This window comes from Chaetodon auriga, chromosome 5 (assembly GCF_051107435.1).
Source record: "Chaetodon auriga isolate fChaAug3 chromosome 5, fChaAug3.hap1, whole genome shotgun sequence".
NCBI classification, from domain to species: Eukaryota; Metazoa; Chordata; class Actinopteri; order Chaetodontiformes; family Chaetodontidae; genus Chaetodon; species Chaetodon auriga.
In genome coordinates this window covers 20,789,140-20,811,854 of record NC_135078.1, presented here as the reverse complement: position 1 = coordinate 20,811,854, position 22,715 = coordinate 20,789,140, and the positions used below count along the sequence as shown (strand labels likewise).

The 22,715-nt window shown below is 42.0% G+C and overlaps 5 protein-coding genes across 7 annotated transcripts in view; 2 read left to right on the top strand and 3 right to left on the bottom strand.

Annotated features, from left to right (window-relative positions):
* Window positions 1–5,414, bottom strand: part of LOC143321167 (membrane-associated phosphatidylinositol transfer protein 2-like) — a 42,744-nt gene extending 37,330 nt beyond the window's left edge. For all 3 annotated transcript variants that reach the window (XM_076731334.1, XM_076731336.1, XM_076731335.1), the window contains exon 1: window positions 5,277–5,414. The gene's annotated coding sequence lies outside the window, so the exon portion shown is untranslated. The remainder of the gene's footprint in view (window positions 1–5,276) is intronic.
* mtrfr (mitochondrial translation release factor in rescue) lies at window positions 5,299–9,281 on the top strand. The gene is made up of 3 exons (XM_076731337.1): window positions 5,299–5,870; window positions 8,322–8,508; window positions 8,707–9,281. Exons 1-3 carry the CDS (start codon window positions 5,299–5,301, stop codon window positions 8,935–8,937), a joined length of 990 nt encoding a protein of 329 aa, XP_076587452.1. The 3' UTR covers window positions 8,938–9,281.
* A 640-nt stretch (window positions 9,282–9,921) lies between these two features.
* Window positions 9,922–13,589, top strand: kmt5ab (lysine methyltransferase 5Ab). Its single transcript, XM_076731653.1, has 8 exons — window positions 9,922–10,065; window positions 10,303–10,394; window positions 11,310–11,457; window positions 11,750–11,960; window positions 12,064–12,151; window positions 12,357–12,416; window positions 12,507–12,697; window positions 12,981–13,589. Exons 1-8 carry the CDS (start codon window positions 10,056–10,058, stop codon window positions 13,189–13,191), a joined length of 1,011 nt encoding a protein of 336 aa, XP_076587768.1. The 5' UTR covers window positions 9,922–10,055; the 3' UTR covers window positions 13,192–13,589.
* Window positions 13,590–13,901: 312 nt separating this feature from the next.
* rilpl2 (Rab interacting lysosomal protein-like 2) lies at window positions 13,902–16,141 on the bottom strand. Its single transcript, XM_076731654.1, has 4 exons — window positions 15,664–16,141; window positions 15,437–15,588; window positions 14,838–14,960; window positions 13,902–14,370 (listed from the first exon to the last, which is right to left on the bottom strand). The coding sequence occupies exons 1-4, from the start codon at window positions 15,955–15,957 to the stop codon at window positions 14,349–14,351; spliced, it is 591 nt and encodes a 196-aa protein (XP_076587769.1). The 5' UTR covers window positions 15,958–16,141; the 3' UTR covers window positions 13,902–14,348.
* A 427-nt stretch (window positions 16,142–16,568) lies between these two features.
* LOC143321349 (RILP-like protein 1) lies at window positions 16,569–22,625 on the bottom strand. Its single transcript, XM_076731652.1, has 8 exons — window positions 22,114–22,625; window positions 21,372–21,522; window positions 19,772–19,890; window positions 19,391–19,666; window positions 19,077–19,268; window positions 18,474–18,637; window positions 18,293–18,391; window positions 16,569–18,166 (listed from the first exon to the last, which is right to left on the bottom strand). Exons 1-8 carry the CDS (start codon window positions 22,402–22,404, stop codon window positions 18,073–18,075), a joined length of 1,386 nt encoding a protein of 461 aa, XP_076587767.1. The 5' UTR covers window positions 22,405–22,625; the 3' UTR covers window positions 16,569–18,072.
* Between the last annotated feature and the right edge of the window lie 90 nt (window positions 22,626–22,715).

Sequence of the window (22,715 nt, the reverse complement as noted above, 5' to 3'; positions counted from 1 at the left end):
GCTGCTGTTTCCCAAAAGACCTAGAACCTGAACCTGGTGTTGTGCATCATTAGCCCTTGTGTGTATATTCTACATTGAATAAACAAACAGGAAGTAATGTTCCTCATCTATACATCATTGTTATCCAATTCCAGACATCAGGCTGAGCATGACGATGTTCCAGCTGACTGCTGCAGATCCACATAGTGGAAAAACAGTCACACATATCATTATCCTTCCTGTTCGAATCAGATGTATTTCACAACAGCACAATTCATGCTTGTCCTTACAAGTACTCTGTCATATCATGTTAACAGCTAAGACAATTCCACATATCTGATTTGAAGAAGCGATGGGACGTTTACCTTGTACCACTTCCTGCTCTGACAGACAGTAAGTGAAGACCGAAGGACAGTTTACAAAGCAGCTTTGTTGATGATTTAACACTTTCTTTCAGTGTAGTGTTACAACTTCCCGACAGAAAACACCCTCATAACCTGTTCAAATTCCCTCCAGTGTTGTCAGTGCCCATAAAAATCAGTCTCTATTGGCTGTCAAAAGAAATGACGTCAACATGACATAAGTCTTTGTACCCAGGAGTTATTCTGACTATATAGTCCAAGATATCCTAAAGGGCTTGTTGTTAATCAGGTTTAATACCTTCAGTATCTCTCCGCAAGCTCATTTAACAAACCGCATTCCCACATTACATGTCAAGCTGAAGAATAAATTGACTTTTCTAATATCCTAACAAAGCAATCACAGGAAACCGGCTAATGCAACCATATGAACAATTCACCAACTGTGAGAAATGAGCCCCAGAGAGATTATGGGGTTCAAGCTTGTTTGTTTTGCAGATAGAAAAGACTAAAATAAGTAAGCAATCTATTCTAAAAAGGAACAGTGTTGTTTGTGGTTTAACAGGCGCACAGCTGTTCCATCTCTGTCACTATCCACTGCATCTTATCAGCTAGCCTTTATGAGTATACTGCCACCTTTATCTCTGGTGGGGGCGACAGTGATTGTGTGTCTGACTGGGACAGAAGACACAGAAGACCAGCATGCAGCAGTCCTCTACAATAGTCCACAGTCTGGTCTAAGTAAAGAACCGAGATTATACCATTCCTCTGCTTAAATAACCAAACTGATATTACACAACAGTTCAAGAGGTTTTTAGAAAAAGGGAAATTACCACACAAAACAGTGAATTTATGATTACATCTCATCGTGCGACATGTAGAGTACGTCACTGCAGCCGAAGCCTCAGTTTTAACTCTCCTCGAAAAAGCCTCACGCGGCTCATTTTTCAGTGTGTGTACCTGATGTTTCTCTGCTCTTCCTGTGCCTGCAATCTCATCTGATAAGCCGCTCAAATAGCACAGACATTGAACCAAATTATGTGGTGAGCAGCAGCACACGTCACTCAAACTTTAACTGACAGGAAGTGAGCCTTGTCTTGTTTCCTGGACTAAAATGTTTTCACTCCACTGCTGTGCGTTTGTGTTTTTGAGTAGCCGCGGGATTATTGACTTCTGCTGCAAGACAATGAAAAGCAAAGTGCGGGTTGTGTGAGGTGAACAGAAGACCTGTCACATGTCAGAATAAAAAATAAATAAATAAGAAATAACACTCCCTCACAAGGACTCCACGCAGTGCTATGAATACTCAAACAAGGCTTGGACACAGAACACACACAAGCTGCAGGCTCCTCTGTCAGGAATTTTCCACTCCACAGTCGCTCAGACATACAGCATATATTTACATATTGTCGCAGCGTTTTGATGGTCAGGAGGTTGTCAGGCACTCCTGTAACTGTATAACATTAGTGGAGTGGTGAGTAATTTTAGTCTCGGGGAAAGAGACCTGTGTGACACAAATGAGCAAACATTAGCATCGTATCTAAATGCCGTCAGAAATTATTATCCTCATTCATCGAAAAGGGTCACTGCAGTGTCTCCACTTTGCTTTTTGCGTTGGCTTAAAAAGAGCATCACAACTGCTTTAATTCAGCAAATACGACTGAACATAGATAGAAAACTCGCCAGCCACGTCTAAAAATCACAACAGCACACACACAATGCGCTGATTCATAATCACCTGCAGGTTCTCTCCTTGTGTGACACTGTGTTTGTCTGGAGCATTCGATTCAAGAGAGACACCTGAGAGTTAAAGAGCGATCAGGTTTCAGCCTCTCAGCTACTGTCTACCTGTAAGATCCCTTGGCTCGCTGTAGATGCACTTAAACATGATTAAAAAAAGATGTCACAACACTGCGTCTCCTTGTTTAAGAAACGCTCTCACCGATTCCGACTGAATTCAACATCAGCCGAGTTTCAGTTTACCTTAAAGGCACCGACAAATAACGATAATATAGGCAACATATTTCTGTAGGTGCAAAAAACAGTTTCCTGAACCTGAAATATTTTAAAAGCTAAGTGTCAAAGTAATCCATGTTACGCCTTTTAGAGGAGTTAAAAATTTACATGAGACAGAGTACTGTCAGGAAGATTAGAGTGATTAGACGTGCTGTAAAGTTGAAAGTGCCGAGCAGCATGGCCCAGCCCCAGTGTCAGCTCCCACAGTGTACACATATCTAAGAGGGTTAGGGCTGATGTGAAATGAATGAGTTCTTATGAGCTCTCCTGAACGCTTCTTATTTTCTATATGCACCTTTCTGAGTGTCTGTAATGCTGCAGAACGTGCTTGAGGGAATTACCCACAATTCATAGTCTTCTTAGAGTAAGAACGACGATGAAAGGGGAAGTCATTTTTTAAAAAATGTGTTGAATGTACGTCGGTGCAACAGGTCTGTGTGGAGCACTTTGCTTTGTCAATTCATGCTGTTTCACTCTGATCTGACCAAAAACCCACAGAGTAATAATACAGTGGGCTTTCTAATCAGAAACTGAGCAATAAAGTAATTTCTTTTTAAAGATATATACAAAATTTAAGGCTTGCATTTTAGTGACTTTGTTTGATTTGACAAAAGTACCGTCCCCTTCTTCATTCACACAGTTTCACTGAGCACACATGATGCAAATGAAGTGTGAGACCTCTGCTAATAAGGCTGAGCATTGGAACTGAGAGCAACTCAGACCTATCACTACTTGAACAAACTGCAATATTAAATACTGCTAACTATCTGAAAGGGACCATTTCACAGAGCTACTCATTTTACAAGTACTTTACTTTTAATTACTTTCCAATATTGAATGTAAGGATGCATTTAATTATCATTAAATATTATTACTAATCTTAAATGACAGAAAATAAATGGACAAAAAAAGAGATATAGGTTTCTCTAGAGCTTGAAAGTCAGTTTTCAAAATAGTTTCCAAAGCCCTGCCCATGCACCACATATGTGTACTATGTGAGTGTCTGCTGGGGAAAGGGAAGGACGTCCCCCATCAGAAAACTGGTTAGGCAAAAACCTTGATGAGCTGCCATGTTTACATCAAAGAAACAGCATCCTAGAGGTCATAACAGGTATGACTGGTAAAGAAGACGGTGCTCAGCAGAGCTGCAACAAATAGTCAATTAATCAATTGGCTGTCTGAAAGAAAATTTGTTGTACAAACATTTGCTGGTTCCGGCTTATTAAATGAAACTGACTGACGCTTTCATTTGTCATTTATGACAGAAAATAACAAGGTTTTGGGTTATGGACTGTTGGCAAGACAAAAGAAGCAACTGTAAGACGTCACTTTGGGTTCTGGGAAATTCTGAAGAGCATTTTTCACTTCTGTTTTTATAGACTCACCAATTACTTGTGAAAATAATCTGCAGTTGAATCAAGAATGAAAACAGCCGTTAGTTGCAGCCCTGGTTTGCAGTCACATGAGGAAGAATTCTGAATTCTGGGTCATCAGCGATGCTACGATCGACGGCCTTCACTCCGAGCAGCGAGCCCTTAATCATCAGAGCTGCACTTCAGTGACTGAAGAACAGGCAGCTACATCAGCACAGTGTATTCATGGCGTAGTTCCTCGAGACACAAATGAATGGCATGCGAGAATATCCTGCTAGTCACTGACAGCTTTCATGTGGAGACTGTTACAATCAGCAACAAATGCAGCTATGTGTGCTTCAGATCAAAAATGGGGAACATAAGTAACGAGTCTGTCCAGAAGTCAAAACCAAACATGACTCAGAAGAAAGCAATCTGTGTAATAAGAAGCACAGATTGCCTAGAATTTCACCTCAGGAATGAAGGCATGAAATCAAGGGAACTTCACCGCTCTAATTCCTGTTTTCATGTTGCTTCAGAAGTGACAAAGCCTATGGAATCTATACGATCAGAGCAGCTGATACCGAGGGTGTTACACAACCTTCACAACCGTCACGGCTTCAAGAAGATAGGACGCATGTTTCAACACGTCAAAGACAGATTACACCCTGTGTGTGTACAATATCCTCCAGGCCCAGTATGTGCATCTCTCAGTATGTGCCTCCTTTATTTCTTTCTCTGTCAACATGCTCCAAATGCAGGGCAGAACTTACTATAAGGCTGGAGCTCCGAGCGGGAGCGCAGATAAATATCAAGACTAGTTTCAGATTGTAATCCTAATTCAAAGACACACTGCGATGGAAACAAAGCAGGGAGGTCACAGCGGCAGGAGCTCCTGCCCTCATACCAGAGCCATCATCTGGACAAGAAACGCCACAACCTCCAAGTCAGCACAGCCTCAGTGACTCACCCAGGCCCTGCTGAGTCAAGTGGAGTGACTCTCGATGCTGAAACTAATAAAGTCTTATTATAATAAGAAAGGACCTGGGGGGTGCAAAAGCAAGCTTGTGGGCTGCAGGTTTTCAGTCAAGTCAAAGGCAACTGCAACCTCAGTAAAATGTGTGCTCCTCCATTTCCACAGTTTGTCAAACACGCTGTGATTTGCAGCACGGTCTGAAATACATTCTCACACCTGCCAAGTACACCAAAAGGGCAAGAACACGAAGCCTGCAAAACCCCCCAGTGATCTCTTAATGTTATTAGATGCATCGTAAGGGAGGAACATTTCAGCAGCTTGAACGAGCACGCCTGTGTGACAGCGGCAGGGCCGCGGCGGCACGAGAGCAAGACGAACCCGCTGCACTTCTTCAGGCCAAAGACAAAGTTAGTCGAAACAAATTCAACACATGGCGTTAAAAAACCTCGTGAAATAGGATTTAGTAAACCGTGACGATGCACCTCTGAGGGGACGATCAAATCTGAACTGGAGTAAACCCACCATCAGTTAGTTACCTAGCAACATGGCAGCACGGCAGCGACAAATTGATGGCTCGCGACGCCTGTCACATACCTGGACCTGACGCACAGCAGCGATGCACCTCTGGCTTCACCGCACTCCAGCACTCAGCGAACCAAAGTTCACTGGTGTTTCTTCGTGTTTCGAGGTCACCACTTTGAGCAGCGACGCGGGTTTCTTTCAGCACGAAGCAGCCGCCGACTCGATGGGCTCTGGAAACGATGCCATAGTTGAGATGAACGCATCGAAAAGTCAGCAACCAGTTTCCTTTACGTGGCCGTTTGTTTGTCCCTTCGGCAGAGGAAGGGGTGCGGGTACGACATGTAAAGATGACGCGTCCAGAAACATCATCGGCTCGGCTCATTTACATGATATTCACAGACGTTTCAGCCCGTGTTTACAAAATCTGGCCACATCATTGCGCCGGAGAAACACACGCTGGATTTCCTCAATCGACAGAACAGGCCAAAGTAGCTATGGTAACGTTAAAATGTCCTTGAATATCCAAGCTGCCCTGGCAGGGGTTGGCGGTTTGGGCTCGTCCTGGCGAGGGAAACGAAACTGCTGCGGGCTCAGACCTGCAGCTGTCGCCTCCGTCCACAGAAGCGAGAAGAGCGAGGGGCAAACGGATGAAGAGCACTCGCCATCGTAAGTTGTCACTCCTCAAGTCTGAACCGCTGCAAGACTTCACAGTCCTTTCAGGCACGACACAAAATACAGTAAAGGTAACCCGGGTACGACCGCGTTTCCGGTACAAATTTCGAAATAAAATTGTGACTTACTGCGCGTGGTGAACGCTGAAACGTGTACTTTGTCCAAAAACTTCTATTCCACCGCGTACAACACATACATCTGCTGTTTGATTCCTAAAACGACAGTCACATGCAATGTATTCAAATCAGGTCCGAGATGCGACCAAATATAACACATACTGAACTAATCCCACGGATAATCTCACTGAAGAATATACAGGGAATGCAGTAGTTACTGGTATTAGTCAATTGTACCAAACTCACTGTGTACATGTTCAAACGCCATCTAGTATTTAATTCAGAAGCGTTGATCGTTTGACTTCCGGTATTTGTCTTCCCTTCCACTAACTTGACGAAGCTCAGACTCGTCCAGTAATTCAGCCGAGCAGTTTCAATCGTAGGGCGCCCTCTGCTGGCAGCCAAGCATCTGCTCTAAGCTGGTATCATGAGTGGTTACGTATTTCCGCAGACATAAATATGATGAGAGGATGTAAAATTGCAAATGTACATGTCTTTGCCTTCAGTAATATATCTTATTTCCTCATTAATTACACAGACTATTTTTATAATTGTAAAATACATCTGTGATTAAGAAAAGTAATAGTTACCTGCTTTTTAACCAAAAATGGGAGAAATTAGGCTGCCCTTGCACCTCAGATGAAACAAAGTGAGCCTGCTGACAAGTTCCTTCCTGCCTTCCTTTGCAATATAAGGAAATTAGTTTCTCTGTCTGCCTTGACAGCTACTTACAGCTTCATACAAGATGAACTTTTTATGCACAATGATTTTCTTGTTGACCACAAATTGTTGATGATTAAGATTGTAGAGACTTTTCATTTCTGTTAAAAAAAACAGTTAAATGATAAATGTATAAAACTGATTTCTGACAAATACAACAGGATGCACATTTGCGGAAATGTGAGACGCATAATCCATATAAGAATGACCTAGCCATGGTTATGAGGTACCAAAATGAGGGTCAGTTTTAATGTGAGCACTAAAGATAAAGTTCAAGTAATTAGAAATGCATGTCATCCACCCACACGATCAGAGAGATGTCATCACAGGTCATCAGAGAGACTGTCATTTCCCTGTGACCTACATAGTTTCCTGGTTTTATAATTATAGTCATTGTCAAGGGAGAGAGCAGGACCATTACATCACAGTCCATTTTTTCTCTCTGTGAGAAAAAAAGTTTGAAACTATTTTGCAATCAAATGGGAATGATTATTACGTTAATTTGACCTTTTTAGGGTTCCTTCAGAAACAGCAAAGTAAATCAAGATATGAACAATGTGTTTTGTAATGTGTGGTGGGAATCACAAATGAATGAAACAACCAACCTACTGCACTGTCAGGTGAAGCGGTAATGAGGCTATTAATCCTATTTCATTTCATCATGCTCTAGCTGATGCTCCCTTTAGCGTGAAAGGTAAGGTTCATATTATCACTCCAGCTAAAATGCCTCTTTTAATTATGAAAGACTTGAAAGACTATGAGAGTCACCAGTAATCAACAGTATCACTAAATGGTCAAATAACCTCACCACATCTCAAAAAGAAGAGTGTGTGCAGCTCTTGGGAGACTACATGTTTACACACAACAAATTATGGCCTGACATGTGGGTATATGTGTGCTGACTGTGATATCTTGACATACACAGTAACACCCTCATGTTATGTACAGTGAAGTACAAGTGCAGTATCCAGAGTACAGAGCACAGCACGATGCAGTACAGCAGTACAAGCGCAGCATCCAGAGACTACAGTCTTCCAAAAAGCTGAACGGGGGAAGTCGCCATTTATATTGACATGGCCCTGTTAATTTCGGTAATATATTCTAACCTTAACAACCATTCGCGCACAGTCACGCCTCAAAATATCTACCAGAAAGAGCCCTTAAAGAGAAACTCCTTGACAAGCCGACTGTCGCCCTTAAAAAACGTTTTGCTAGCAGACACACGATGGCAGCAGAGAGTCAACACAGACCTGCTATTCTGGTCACGAAGAATAAACACGGAAGCGTAGAAGAAGACGACCCTGAACATAAACATGGACAAACTAGCATGACTGTGAACCAGGCATGAAAATGATATCCAGTACGGCTAAAACTTGTATGCGTATGAGTTTTTGATAACGGAATTGACATTTCTCTGTCTGGGAACATACGACGCGATGTAATGCTATAAGTCCTTTTGTATATTTATTTATCGCGCCACCAAAAAAGAAGAATTTGTAGTTCATCTATTTAAAGAGATGTTACGGCTTTTCTCGTCCTTCAGCTGTATGTACGGTTTATCCATTCGAGTCATACGGAGCGGTTCACCCACTGTCTCTCCCTTGCTAAGACCGCTCCCACCTGGGCTGCAGTGTGTTTGGGCTGCCGGTAAAAAGGGCATGGTCGACCTTCCTGTCCTGAATGAGGACGAGCTCGAGGAGCAGTTTGTGAGAGGATCTGGACCCGGAGGACAAGCCACCAACAAAACCAGCAACTGCGTGGTGCTCAAGCACATCCCCAGTGGGATTGTTGTGAAGGTTAATCTTGTTTTCAAATGAATCTATGTGTAACTGTCATCACTGGTATCAGTCCATGTGTAGGCTAATAGGTGTTTGGGGAATGAAGGGCTCAAATCAGAGTTATTTTGACCCACAGTTCACTTAAGACCTAATTTATTTAAATTATGTGATTTGCTAAGCATGCTAATTTAATTTCTTGTACCATTTTCCCTGCAGTGCCATCAAACCAGATCTGTGGATATAAATCGAAAGCGTGCTCGGGACATCATGAGAGAGAAACTTGATGTTTTATATAAAGGAGAACTCAGTGAAGTGCTTATAAAGAAGAAAGAGTCTGAAGTGAAGAAACAAGAGAAGAGGAAGAAGGCAAATGAAAATCTGTTGCGAAAAAGACTGTTTAAAGAAGCTATGGCTGCAGACTCCAAAGCTGGAAATGACACTGTTTAAAATGTTCATCACTGACACAAGATGGAGAAGGATTTTTTTTTTAAATTAAAATTAATAAAATATAGCCAAAATATTGCAGATCTTTCAGTGCTTTGGATGTACTCCTGTACATGTAATATGACTTAGATACATTCTTTCATTTCAGCACGTGATGACATGAATTCCCTTCACTCATTTCCTGAGTTGTCAGTGTCGTTGAGTTGTAGTCTCGGTTTCAAATCTGAACACATCATATGAAACCCTAGAGCATTTCCTGCTGGCTCATTTGATATTGAAGCCACAGGAGGAACAAGTCAACTTATTGCAGTTTACAGCTATTACTAGATGTTAGCAAAAGATCTCCACCTATGACCTATGTTACTGCCCTTCAGTCAATGGCACTGTCAGTTTTTCCTAATTAATGCTTACTCATAAGATTCTTATAGGGAAAAAAGACATTTTTGTTAACCAAACCAACCAACCAACCAACCAACCAAACAAACAAACAAACAAAAACAGACCACATACTTCTATAAGCTTCTTGCATGAGACCTTGTTTGTTCAGAAATGGGCATGACTGCATGGCTACACCCTTCCTCCACTGGCTTTCATTTTAAAGTATGGTTTAAAAAATATGACATCACTGTAAACTGATTTTTATGTATTTTTCTTTCATCATTATTTGTGCTTTGGCAACGTAGGGCATTTAAAAATCATGCTTTTACATTTTCTTTCTGCTCAATATTTACCAAAAACATCTAATTTTCTATGCGTAATACTATAATTGAAATATAATGATATAATAGCCGTAATTTAATTCAGGTTATCCCACTGAGATTAATATCCATTTTGAAAGATGGATATAAGCAACTTACCGCAGAGTTTTTGGTGGGTCAACTTTTGCTGATCCGCGATGTGACAGGCAGAGTTGCGGCCAATGAGAGAACAACTCTCATGCACGTGTCCGTCCCTTGTGGATGAAGCAGCCAATGAGAGGTGCAGAATGGTTTTTAAATCCACCACGCTCTTACAATGGCCTGATGTTCGTCGTCGCAGAGGCAGTGAACTAAACACGGTGGACACAGAGGGCAAATTTAAGAGACTCCCCGTCCTCTTTGGATTTTATTCTGGGCATTGACATGGCAAAAGGTAAACTTGCTCATGTGTTTTCGTTTCAGTAATTGTTACATGTCAAATAAGCCACAGAGGTTAATATTTAAGTTTGCTAACAGCTAATTGCTGTTAGCGTAAATAGAGGACCGACTTTCCTCGTCTAAGCGTGGCTGATGTTGATAAATAAAATTCGCCGGTAATGGCTGGGTTTTGTATAGTGTTACATAAATTAGACAGCGGTGCTTACATTTATTTATTTCCACGTCTTTAAAGGGAAGAAAAATGTGCTGAGAACCGAGAACACTGTTGAACACAAACTAACCTCACGGAAGGAGACAAAGGAAAACAAACCAGCAACCAACAAGGTAATGTTGTGTTTACGTGTTTGTTTTTATACATTTATGTTTGCCACCTAAAGCAGGAAACACAGTAGCTTTCTCACACAGTCTGTGTTAACTCACCACCCAAAGGATAACGTTACTGTCACAGGGGGTCCTGCCTCAGCTTGGCATCGCGGCGACGGACCTTACAGTAAACGGACCCTCACCTCAGGAAGCTTTGTATTGTTGTCATGGACCTCTTCTCCAGACTTTATCCTTTCAGCCATAAGCTGTGCACTGCTCCTTCAAACCCTCATCAATAACAGGTTAAGGTTTAGGTGCATGGCTATTGGTTTTAAGGTAGCCAGTAGAGCTGAAACTTACGATGAAAACATAGGTGTGTCAATAAAGACAGAGAGAAAGAAACAACAACAACAGCAATAATAATAAAATGAAGAATGGAGAAATTAAAAAAAGCAGCACATAAGCCAACGTTGTACAAGCTAATTTACAGTGCCTCCATATAAATGACACTCTCTGATATATGAATACATTTATGTACGTGGCATTGCTTGGGTACCTGAACGCCCCATTTCATTAATATCAAACAGTCCAAATGCATATTCAGACAGCCTCAGATGGTACTGTTACCATGGAGATGTTTGCCTCTCAAGTCAGGCAGAGTTGGCAGGCAGAACGGTGAAGTCTTCATCAGCAAGCAATCTGTTAACTGTGTTGTCTCTTGGATCCAACTGCATTTTTGTTGTCGTTGTTGTTTGTGTCAACACAAAAAATGACACAAAGCATCGCTGAACTTGTGCAATTTACCTCTAAATTTGGAGCTTCTTGAATGCAGCCTGCAAATGAAATGAAATAACTGGTTATTTCATCTTGTGTATATAACTCCTGAGGTTTACTCCTTAGAATTTTTTTCACCAACGTTAATAATTGTTTTTGCAGGATTGCGTAGGTAAACAGCAGTCAATTCTCCAGAGTGTGCGTAGTCCAAGCAAACCCAGATCTCCTCTCAGTGACAGTTCGAGCATGCTGATCCAGGAAGGAAATGACTCTGATGGAACTAATCCTGACACGTCGAAGCTGAAAAAAGGTGCACACTTGATTAACTTTTAAAACCCTTTGAATCGACTGTGAACTCAAGTTCTTTGGTCATTTCTATTAAATGTGATCCTCTAGCTATTTTTCTGGTATTCCCTTTTACCATATGGTCAGCAGGTCCACGTGTAGCACAAAAAAAATTGTTGTGCATATGAATGGCAGTAGTGTTCTCTGACCCTCTATCTTATGACACAACTTAACTGTTTTTTTGTTTTTCTTTTGAAGGAAAGGCCAAATATTTGGGGCAGCTGTCAATTTAATCCATTGTTTCTTCCTCATTTTAGACATACCGAATGAAATCAAATCTGAGAGTTGCGAGTCCAAAGAGCAGAAGCCTGAAATGGCCCCTCACATTCACGGGATGAGAGAACAAGCCACTGACCAACTTGAGCAAAAAGGGCCCCCAACACACACGAACATCAGGTCTGCAGCAGACAGCAAAGTTTCAGCATCCAAAAGTCGAAGCAGAAGTGGTCGCAAACTCGGAGCAAAAAAGTGAGTGCAGGAGGCCAACGTGTCATTATTATTAAAGAAAAACAAAAAACAACACTCTTTCAGGGAAAATCTGTCACTACTTTGATAATGTCTCTCTTTTCAGGACAGAGAATAAAGCTCCCCAAAACAGAAAGGTCACAGACTATTATCCCATCAGACGGAGTAACAGAAAAACAAAGGCAGAGTTAAAGGTCTGGATGTGAAATGCTTCCTGTCTGTTGTATTATTAACAGTTAATAGGAGAAAGCAGTACATTCTCATTTTGTGCCTGTGGTTAAGATATTTACATGCTCCTATATTTTTGCTTTATGTTTTGCTGGTTATTTTTGTGTGTGTGAAAGAGCATGGCAACTGTAGCATAACAGAATTTCACCCAGTTGCTCAAATTGTCAACAGAATGAAGAGCACAGACACATTGATGACGTGATAAAGAACGGCATTGAAGAGGGAATGCAGGTAACATTCAATGGTTTAAATGTATCGTGCCACACTCAGTCTGCATGCTAATTCGGTTTAACTTCACTCTTTGTTGTGTTTGAATGAAAGGTCAAACACATAGAAGGAAAAGGACGAGGGGTATTTGCTGTCAAGGACTTCAAAAAGGGAGAGTTTGTGGTGGAGTACCATGGAGACCTCCTGGAACTGGCTGAGGCTAAAATAAGGGAAGCGGAGTACGCTCAGGATCCCCAAACAGGCTGTTACATGTACTACTTCCAGTATCAATCTAAAACATACTGGTGAGTCCAAATGTCACATGATGTACAGTTTCACACTTTATTTCTTTTGTTTGTTCAATTTGTCAACTTTCAGGGAATAATTAATTGCAACAACCAAGAAATGACCTTTGTTGCATCTCATAGCCTTCTATCTCCCGATGATCCCCGTCTCTCTGTCAAATAAAGGCATATTGCCAAAAATCATTGTAAAAGAAGAAAATTAGTTTGGGTACAAAAAGACTCTGGTAGGTAAATGAAGTCTTCCTATTCTGTTGAACAGCAATATATATTTTTATTCGTTTAGTGTGGATGCTACAAAAGAAACGAGCCGTCTTGGAAGACTGATCAACCACAGTAAAACTGGCAACTGCCAGACGAGGCTTCACCCCATCGATGGAACCCCTCATCTGATCCTGGTGGCCTCCAGAGACATCGCAGCAGAGGAAGAGCTGCTGTACGACTATGGCGATCGGAGTAAAGCGTCACTCTTGGCTCACCCTTGGCTCAAATACTGAACTCACGACCACAAGTGTTCATATTTCGGATGAATTGGCGCTCTTTGTCGTCTTTTTCATCTTTATGTAAAAGATGCTAAAGACGAGCGGTCTTCAACAATGTTTTATACATATAAAAAGTTTTTGTTTTAACTGGATGCTAAAGCTTCAACTCTTGAAGAGTGTGTTTTTGCAAATTGTTTTTATCACGATTTTATACTTCTTCTTTTTTTTTTTTGTTTTAAATCTAACCAGCAGATTGATGCAAACTTGAGGAATAGTTCTCCTGGATAGGTCGTGTTTCACATTGTCCATGGGGTTTCCCTCTGGAATGAATATATATTGACAGTTCAATTTCATAATTGTAAATTATTGCCTGTGCTGTGAATTGAGGAATAAAACACTTGAGTTTTCATTCCAGCTGTGGCGCGGTTAATGGTTAAATTCTGCTTATCTTTTGCTCTATGCAGTGCGATATTCAGCCAATCAAAAATATTAAAATATAGAAGTCATATGTTGTGATTTTGATGTGAATATGCCTTGAAGTGAAGCCTCATTACCCTGTTGATACAGCGATAAGCGTCAACTCAAATGATGCTGTAGTCTGTGCAGGATGTGCCAGTGTCCACGTGCACATCTGTCTGTTGTAATTTGTCTACATTCACATGAGATCAGAACATGTGAAATCATACAGCTTGTTAAATATTCAGCCCCAGAAGAAAAACACAAATACTGTTCAAAATGTCGTATTTTATTATGCTTTTGAATTTTGTGGGACGGACCCATTTTCATTTATTTGATAGCTGACAGTTGACAGCAAATGTGTTTTTGGATTACTGGACCAATATGAAGCCCTGTGAAGACTTAATTTTGATTTACAAAAAAATGTACATTTTCAAGTCTATAAATAACTTCATTTTGAGTGAATGCTTTCCACGTGGTATCCAACAGCAGTTAGATAATACTTTCCAGTTTCATATGACATCTTCACCAAACTTTCCACATCAACAGCAACTCTACATTAATATAAACCTTCTTAGGTTAAAATTACCAGTACAAAATGTGCTTGTTAGATTGACAAATACATTCTAGAAAAAAAACAAACAGTTAATATAAAAGTGGTTAACCGACAAATCCTGCTTGTCTTCTACATGGCCAGTTCTTGTGAAAGGTTTTTCTTATTTTCGCCTGAATGAAAACCTACAAACAGAAAAGGTCCAGAGTCAGTTTAAGGAGTTTAACATGGAGGGGTGAACATGGAATATACTAGTAAAAGTGCCCAGTGCCAGAAAGCAGCATTGAGTCATGGCAGACAATAATTACTGACGGTAGCAGTAGTTTGGCAGACACACTGCCAGTTTCCTACTTCTCTCTCTCTCTCTCATTCTGTGCTCACAAACATCCGCAGTGTCGGCATGAATTCATTTGGTCACAAGTATATCATTAGGAGACAGGAGACGGGCTGTGAGAACAATCTGCTGGCTTACTTCAGCATCATGTGGTTGCTGCTGAGATTTTTCTTGAAACCTTGCCATCTGAGGTACACAGCTAAAAATAGTGCATAGCTAGAAATAAGTGATTTAAATACGACTTCTTTCTGATTACTTCTTTGCTGTCAGCACATTCACACCACTGTACCAAGTGACGCAATCCAGCCTGTTACTCACAGTTTGCCTATGGTTGTCTTCTCCTCCTTTGCATCATTTAGCGTGGCTGGACTGTGCTCCGTAGCTGCTGGCGTCCCCAGGTCCACTTCCACCATGGCTGGTTCAGCCTGTGGGAGAATCCCACTGCAGAAGAAATGCACAAGGTCTTGAGAAGTTGGAGAATATTACGATGAGCTAGTTGTGTCTGTATTGATACAAAGACTGTGATCCTGTGAAGACTGGCAGATATGGGTAGGACGCTGGATATATCATGTTGCATGTGTTGGATTTTTTTCAACAGTACAGTCTCTCTCATTCTTATGAGGATCACTGATCAATCCAGATTAAGTTTCCATCGAGTAACACACACTTTTGGAAAGCTTTCAATGCTCACTCTTGCTGACATTAGAGAGGTGTTGATTTTGCTATATGTTCATTCTCGAGGCTGTACTTAGTGGTGGTGTTGTAATAGATTACACTACAGTAGGTGTTTCTAATGCTAGGTCCTGGACTGCACATTACTAACAGACTGCAAGTTAATGCACTTATAAGAGGAGAGGTCACATGTTGGAAGTTGTATGAATCCTATCTCAGGGTGGACCTCAGGCTCAGCTGCTCACCTCTTGTACAGCTGAAGCTCCTCCTGAGCCACCATGAGCTGAGCCTTCAGCTGGTTCCTCTCCTGCAGGACCTCCTTCAGCTCCTGCATGGTGAAGCGCGGTCTGTTGGGGTCTGTCAGGTCCACCACCAGCTGGTTGGGTCCCGCTCCTTGCTTTGATGACAGACAGGAAAAGGATCTCTAAACGAAGCTCAGCTGCACATGACAGACTGTGGCGCCGACACTCACCGTGCCCTGCCCAGAGGAGCCCTCCGTGATGATCCTGGCCAGCTCACTCTTCAAGTTGTCTCGCTCCATTTTCAGCTCCTCCAGAGACAAGTTGTACTTGTTGACTAAAGTCTCGAACATTTCCAAAACACGCACTATTCTGAACTGTAAATCCGACACTTCCTCGCCCGTGCTGCTTATTTTCAACAAATCTCGTCCGATTACATACGAAATATCATAAACATCTTCAACCGTGAGCTCAAACGCGTCCTTCTCGAAAGCCAGAGCAGGCGACGACTCTTCACCAAACTCCATGACGGAACGACACTGCTCCTCAAAATACCGCAATAAAGTCAACTTGTACCCACCAGCTACTACTTAAAATACTCTAAAAACAGCCTTTTATTACTTTTTGTCTTGGTTCAGCACTTAGCTACTGGCAGAAGGTAACCAACTTCCAGTGGAGCGGCACTTCCCCCATCACTCATCCACCAATGGCGTGACTCTGTGGCCAGCAGAGGAGGGCAAAGTATCCTAGCGACAGGTGAGTACAAAGATCGTATACGGCTCGAGATGATTCCTCCACACTGTCAATCCGTCGACGCAGGTCTTTCACACAGCATAGAAAGCAAGTAATGTGGGCGACGTGAGTGAGAGCTCTGTTTTTTACTAGGAAGGATCAGGTGAGAAAGCACGTGATTTTAAGTTTCGTCTCTCTCTAAACTTTTTGTTCTGTTATTTTAAATGTATTATTAATATGCCCATGAAAGATTCATACATAAGTGTATGCGATGTCTTGATCATAATGTAAACTACTGAAACAAGGAAATTTTATAATTTTATGGACATGAACACAGCCTTTACCACAGCTAGTATATTCACTTTGCCATATTAGTAATTGACAGTAAAACAATTACAGCAGTCAAACAATGAAAAATAAAACTTCACTTTATTCAGAACAAGAATTATTTTACAGATGCAACCCAGCACATATTGGTTGTTATGACATGTATTTACAGGATCTTCTAGTGTTTTTACCCCTATGATTGTACTGCCAGACTGTAGTGCCGCAAGCATACAGAATCTTCCTCTTCTCATCAGTTCAGGAGATGACTTTTGAGCTGGCTATAAGCTGTTGATCTCTTAGTGGAAAACAGAGGGACATGTTCATCCAGCTTATTCGCTGCACCTTGAAACCAGACTCAGACACCTTACATCTTAACATCATCCAAATATAAATGACACAAAAGACTGCTGAGGAACTTGAAAGTGCTTGTGAAAACTCAATTCATACTCGTTAGTGTATTACTGACACTACCTGCCAAACTGGTTTGCAAATCTTGTACACTACGTAGCACAGTGATAACATTTTGCTATTTGGATGAACCAATGTAGCGAGAAACTTGGGCACTAAGTTATCGAACATTTCAGCAGCCTCACAACTAATGAAGCACAGCTTATATAAAGTGACACACCGACAGGTGATGCTTTTTACAGAGCCACAAAACCCTGAGAGCTCATAAACACACATTAAGACTGCCCAGGCTTGGCCAATTGTCTCCCATTTTATTTACTAAGGTTCATTTAAAAGTGCAATGTGTAAGATATGGCCAGAATTTTATTTTAAAACATCCAAAAATGTCTGTGTCTTGTTTTGCAGAGATGTTTACTCAAGTCTGCAAGCTGACAAGGCTCTCTTAATAGATTAGATGTGAAAATATTCCGGCTCTAGACACGTGGCGAGTGATGGCTGACCTTCCACTCCCTCTTCATGCCTCTCCTGTGCCCACCTGTCCTGTCTTTGTCGTGCCCAGAGTCAAAGTCCTGATCACCTTGGCACAGCCTGTTGTCAAACTGGCCTCCACTGGTCTCTTAGGCTGTGTTTGGTCCAGGTCTGGTCATGTTCACTGGGAGGCTGCTCAGCCTGGTTATGCTGGCCGCAGTATAAACACCAGCAATCTCTGAGCTCTCAGTTGGGCTAGACTCCAGTCAGCTTATATGGCCACAAGCTGAATGGCTAACTGAGCTAACCAGCTAGTGGCAGCTAATAGCTACAGCTATAGAAAGCTACAGCAAAGACTATAGTGAGCAGCAGTTAGCGGTTACTCTGGTGACATGCTTCCCCCTTTTTGTTTGGAGCAACTTTTGACAGGTGGCCATATTTTACACACTGTACCTTTAAAGCTCTTACCAAGTCAGCTAAGATGCTACCAACGTAACAGTAGACTCCACTAATGACAACAGTGGTTCATTCATCACAGTTTCAAGTGTATAAACACCAGACAGATTTAGTTTAAAATAACCAATTAATGCAGCCCTTCAACCAATTATTGTAAATCTAACGACAAACTGTTTGGAGAAACAAACTGGTGTTGACATGGTGTGTGTGGGGGGGAAGAGCAGTCATATATGAAGAATTTAAACTCAAGGTCATACAGAGGAAACAAGTCTTCTGATTGGCAACAACGTGGGGTCGTCTGACAGCAAGCCAGCTGCCACCATCGGCATTATGGCAGTGAAGATCCTGTGAAAATGGAAATGGTGACACAAGGGAAATTTTGAATTTGAGAAAAACAAAAACATCAAAAGTGTTGTTGTGATCAGAGAAGAAGAGAAGTGAGTGAAGGTCATTGTCAAACTCGTTACTCACAAGCGTCTAATTCCTGATTCAGGCTGACTGGTGGAACTGGAGCACGGTGGAGGAGATGGAGTGCGAGCGATGGAGCTGACATCATCCTCAAACTCCTCACTGAGGGATACGGAAGAGGTCACTGTTAACTTTTGCATCAGCGTTAGACGCAGTCAAATCTTAATGCGGAAACAGGACGTACCTTCTGTAATATGCTAGCTCTTCCTGGAGCATGAACACTTGGGCCTTGAGTTCATTCCTCTCCTGCAGGACGTCCCGCAGCTCCTGCAGGGTGAAGCGAGGTTTGTCTGACTCCTCCTCCAGGCTGTCTGTCTCCTCTCCTGTATCTGTATCAGCTGACACCTTCTGCAGCCAAAAACACACATTCAGCATTTCTCCTTGCATGGCGTGGGCACACACTCTGCTTCTGTAGGTGAAGGTAAATTGGTTTGGTTGGACCACCAAAAACAGTCGAGGTACCCCGTGGAGTTACGGCTACTAGTGATGATGCAGAACAATGTTTTGATAAGCAGATTGCTGTATTGTTTGTTTGTTGTGCTTCTTCATACAACAGTCGATATCAACAGTTGGCAGAATCTCACTATCCAAGAAAGCAATGCAACAATAAAAGCAGAGGAGGAGAACACTGTACGCTAATGTAAACAAAGCAGATTTGTGCAAATGTTTCATGGGGCACCAGCATGACAGAGTGATAATGCTTTGTGTTTAATATAAATAGGCTTACAGGGGCCTATGCTATAACTACAGTAAGCCTGTGTGCAGTGGAGAGTTAAGCAGGTGTTACCAGAAACAATGCTGTCGAGTCTTCATCGCTGTCTCCCACTTCTCCATTATCTTCTTCCTTTGATGACCCCGGGAGAAGGGACGGACTCTTGTCACATTCAAAGCAGTTCGCCAGGAAGTCAGGGTCTCCTCCACACTCCACCCACACTGAATTTGGTTTGATGGTGGAGTTTGATGGCGCTGCTGCTGGGGACTGGATTAGTAACAGAAAACAACTGCTGAGGCTCCAGGAAACCGTCAAGACTTAATAAACTATGGCCGACATAGTTTGAACCTAATGATAGGCACGTTTTACAACCCTTGTCTTTTTCTTACCGTCATCTGTGGTGATGTAGTTGATGGATTTCCAGATGTGGTAAGAGACGTTTCTTCTATGATGGCGACCTCTCTCTCCAGTTCCCAACCCCGGAGCTCCTTTCTCAGCTTTGTGACCTCCAGCTGCAGAGCCCCCAGCTCCTGCTGGTGTGCCTGGGCTGCAGCTTCCAGCTCAGCCCTGTGCTGGATCAGGGCCTTGCCCTGAGCCTCCATCACGCTCATCCTGTGACGAAGGTCCTGATTGATTCTTATCAACCGATGCTGCTGCATCTGGAGCTACATTTGAGGAAATACATTTTATGACTTGACTTGAAAATCTTGTCAAATGAAGTAAATTGTAAAGTCATGTAAGTATAAGCTACGAATGATCTAAATCCTCACCGCCTCGATATCTTCGTTTTTTAGTGTCAGCTCGTGGTCTTTAGCCCGGATTTCATCCTTCTGCTTATCCACCAAGTCTGTCAGCTTCCTCATCAACTGCCTTTCCTTCTCTGACATTCCTGTGGGCGTCATGAAAAAGCACTGAAATAAGATTCACACATAAGTGCAGTCTGACAGGAGGCTGCCATGCCATTCAACAGGAAAAAACATACCAGGGTTTATTCTATTTGTAGCATCTTCAGTACAACTTGTGTATATTTATATAAGTCTCAAGTATTTTAAGTTTTTTTTATTACTAATTACTCACTTAATTTCAAGCTGTTGGTGATTCTGTACCAAAAAAAAGCAACACGACTCACTAGAAAGTAGGAAATCAATCTAAAAGGTAATGGTATATGGTATACACAATTAATATGGGCCTTCATAACCTGGAGGGCTTCCTCCTGGTATTGAAGCATCCTTTACATCATTAATGTATTTTTCTGGACAGATAATGTGCACGGAGCAGACCAGTCATATCATGCAGTGCCCGTTCATTCAGGTGTACATGTTTTATAAGGAGTGTGTGTGCACTGGGTCCCTGACAGTAAGTATAGCTGCAGCCACCATGAAAGTCTCACACAAGAGATATATTTTGGTCTGCTTCAAAAATAGTCTCCTTAACAAGCTCCTGACTGCCTTCCTGCCTTCACAGCCTCCTTCTTCATGTCAACATGAAGGCGTGCAGCATGCACTGTGCAAGCTCACATGACTGCACAGGGCAGATATGTGAAACGTACAGCACATGGTGAATCAGCGCAACACAAATCTGCAGTGAGCATGGAGCAGATAATAAGACCTTTGCTGGAGCTCTCAGCCAAGACCAAACCTATTTAGTACCCAGACTCACAAGATTCTGTGCGACACAAAATCCAAGGTAAGACTTCAAAGAGGAACAGACAACTGACCACGCTGTGTTGAGATTATGGTTATTACACTATTTTATGTACTTAATATATTTTCAGATTCTTCACATTCACTTACTTTTATATTTTATATTTTCTAAATATTTTTAACATAGACTGTTTTTGTTCATTGACACTGGTGCATTCCTGTGAACTATATCTTTAATGTCCGGCTACAAACTGAAACAAATCCATCCATTCATTTCTCTCCTGACACTGATTCTGATATTTCAACTTAACCAACCCAGTGTCAAAGGTGTCTCTTTTTCCAAATTTAAAGTCCGTATAGCTCACAGGGATGCTGTGGCACTAAAAGCTGAGCTGGCAGCCTGCTGTTACTGAAAGAAATATCTATTATGACACTGACATTGAACCTGTACTTATTGTGAATCAGTTATGTCATTGCTCATATCTGTTCCACTTAATAAGGTCAATATTGGCATACACACCAATATGTGGACAGTTTGACTTGAAAATGAAATTTGGAAACTGAAAACGTGATAAGGAAACTTGCAACTTGGAAAAGCAGAAATAATTGACATAGTAATAAACTTGTTTGTACAAAAAAATACTGTTCTTATTCCATAAATCATCTTGAATCTCCAAAAACTCATCTGTAAAAGTCTGGTTGAAAGCTACTGCTGCAGACGACCCACCCTCATGTTTCTGCAGGTCTTCCTCTGGGACGGGGGACTCTTTGACGGGGAGACTCACTAACAGCCTCTTGTTCTCTGCCTGAAGCTGAGAGATTTGAGAGAGCAGGTCCTGGACTTCTCCCCTCCACACATCCTCCACCAGCTCCAACTCCTGAGCACAGAGGAAAAACACCAGCACAGTCACGTGTCTGCACAGAGTACTTGTTCTATGTATGAAAAGGGTGGATGTAGCTGTATGAACATGAGGGCACGACAACATCAACAGCACTTCACTTCAGATTTTTCTGCCTCCAGAATCCATAAAATGTCACTATACCTTGGTTTTGTTGTTATTACACTTTATTTAAGGCTTTAGGTGTTTGACTTCATTGAAGGTGTACTGAAAACGAATATTAACTGTTGTCTGATCATTATGATAGTATAGTTTTGTTTAAAGTAGTATTGTGTATTTACTACACTGTTCTTACTACACTACACTAATCTATGGTATAATATAATATTATAGTATATCATTAATAAGATCTACCTTATTTGTGATGATCACAAACACTGTCATATAGAGTAATTGATCAATCCATTAGTGATTGCCAGAAAATGAAAATGTTACTTAGTTACTTACCTTGAAAGGTAAACATTAAAGTTAGGTCACGAGACACGTGCACACAGTGGCAGACAGACAGGTAAACACACACACACACACACACACACACACACACACACACACACACACACACACACACACCTTCTGGTGCTTCCTCTCCTGCTTGTATCTGTCGCTCCTCTCCTGCCGCAGTCTGTCCAGATCCCTTCGCAGCTCCTCGGCCTCCTGTGTTGCAGCTCCGCGACTCACCAGCGCCTCCAGCAGCTCCAGGACCCGCACCACTTTGGGGACCACGCCGACCAGAGACTCGCACCCAAACCTGTCGATGATCCGCTCAAACTCTTGCCCGAGCACCGCGGCAATGTCGTACACATCCATGACGGTCAGCTCTGCCGCGGGTCTGTCCAGCGCGGACATAACGCAGATTTCCATGTCTGTCCTCTGCTTTATTTAAACGCCCGACGTTCAGCACATCTCTCTCTCCTCTGACAGTCTGAGCAGACGCACATCTGCTGTGGAAAAACTAGTCTAAGTAAACCAGCCAAAGCGTGTTTGAACATGGCGACAACATGTTCCAGTTTGTTGTCAGTCTAAACTTTGTCAACGTCCGGAGCGCCGTGTCACTTTTGGTGATGCGTTCCATGTTCTCCAGAAAACTCGTTAATAACCACATCAATACATATCACCCTATCTTATGTTCTAGTGTGTAAATAATAGATGCCCACTTGGGTGGCTGTTGCCTC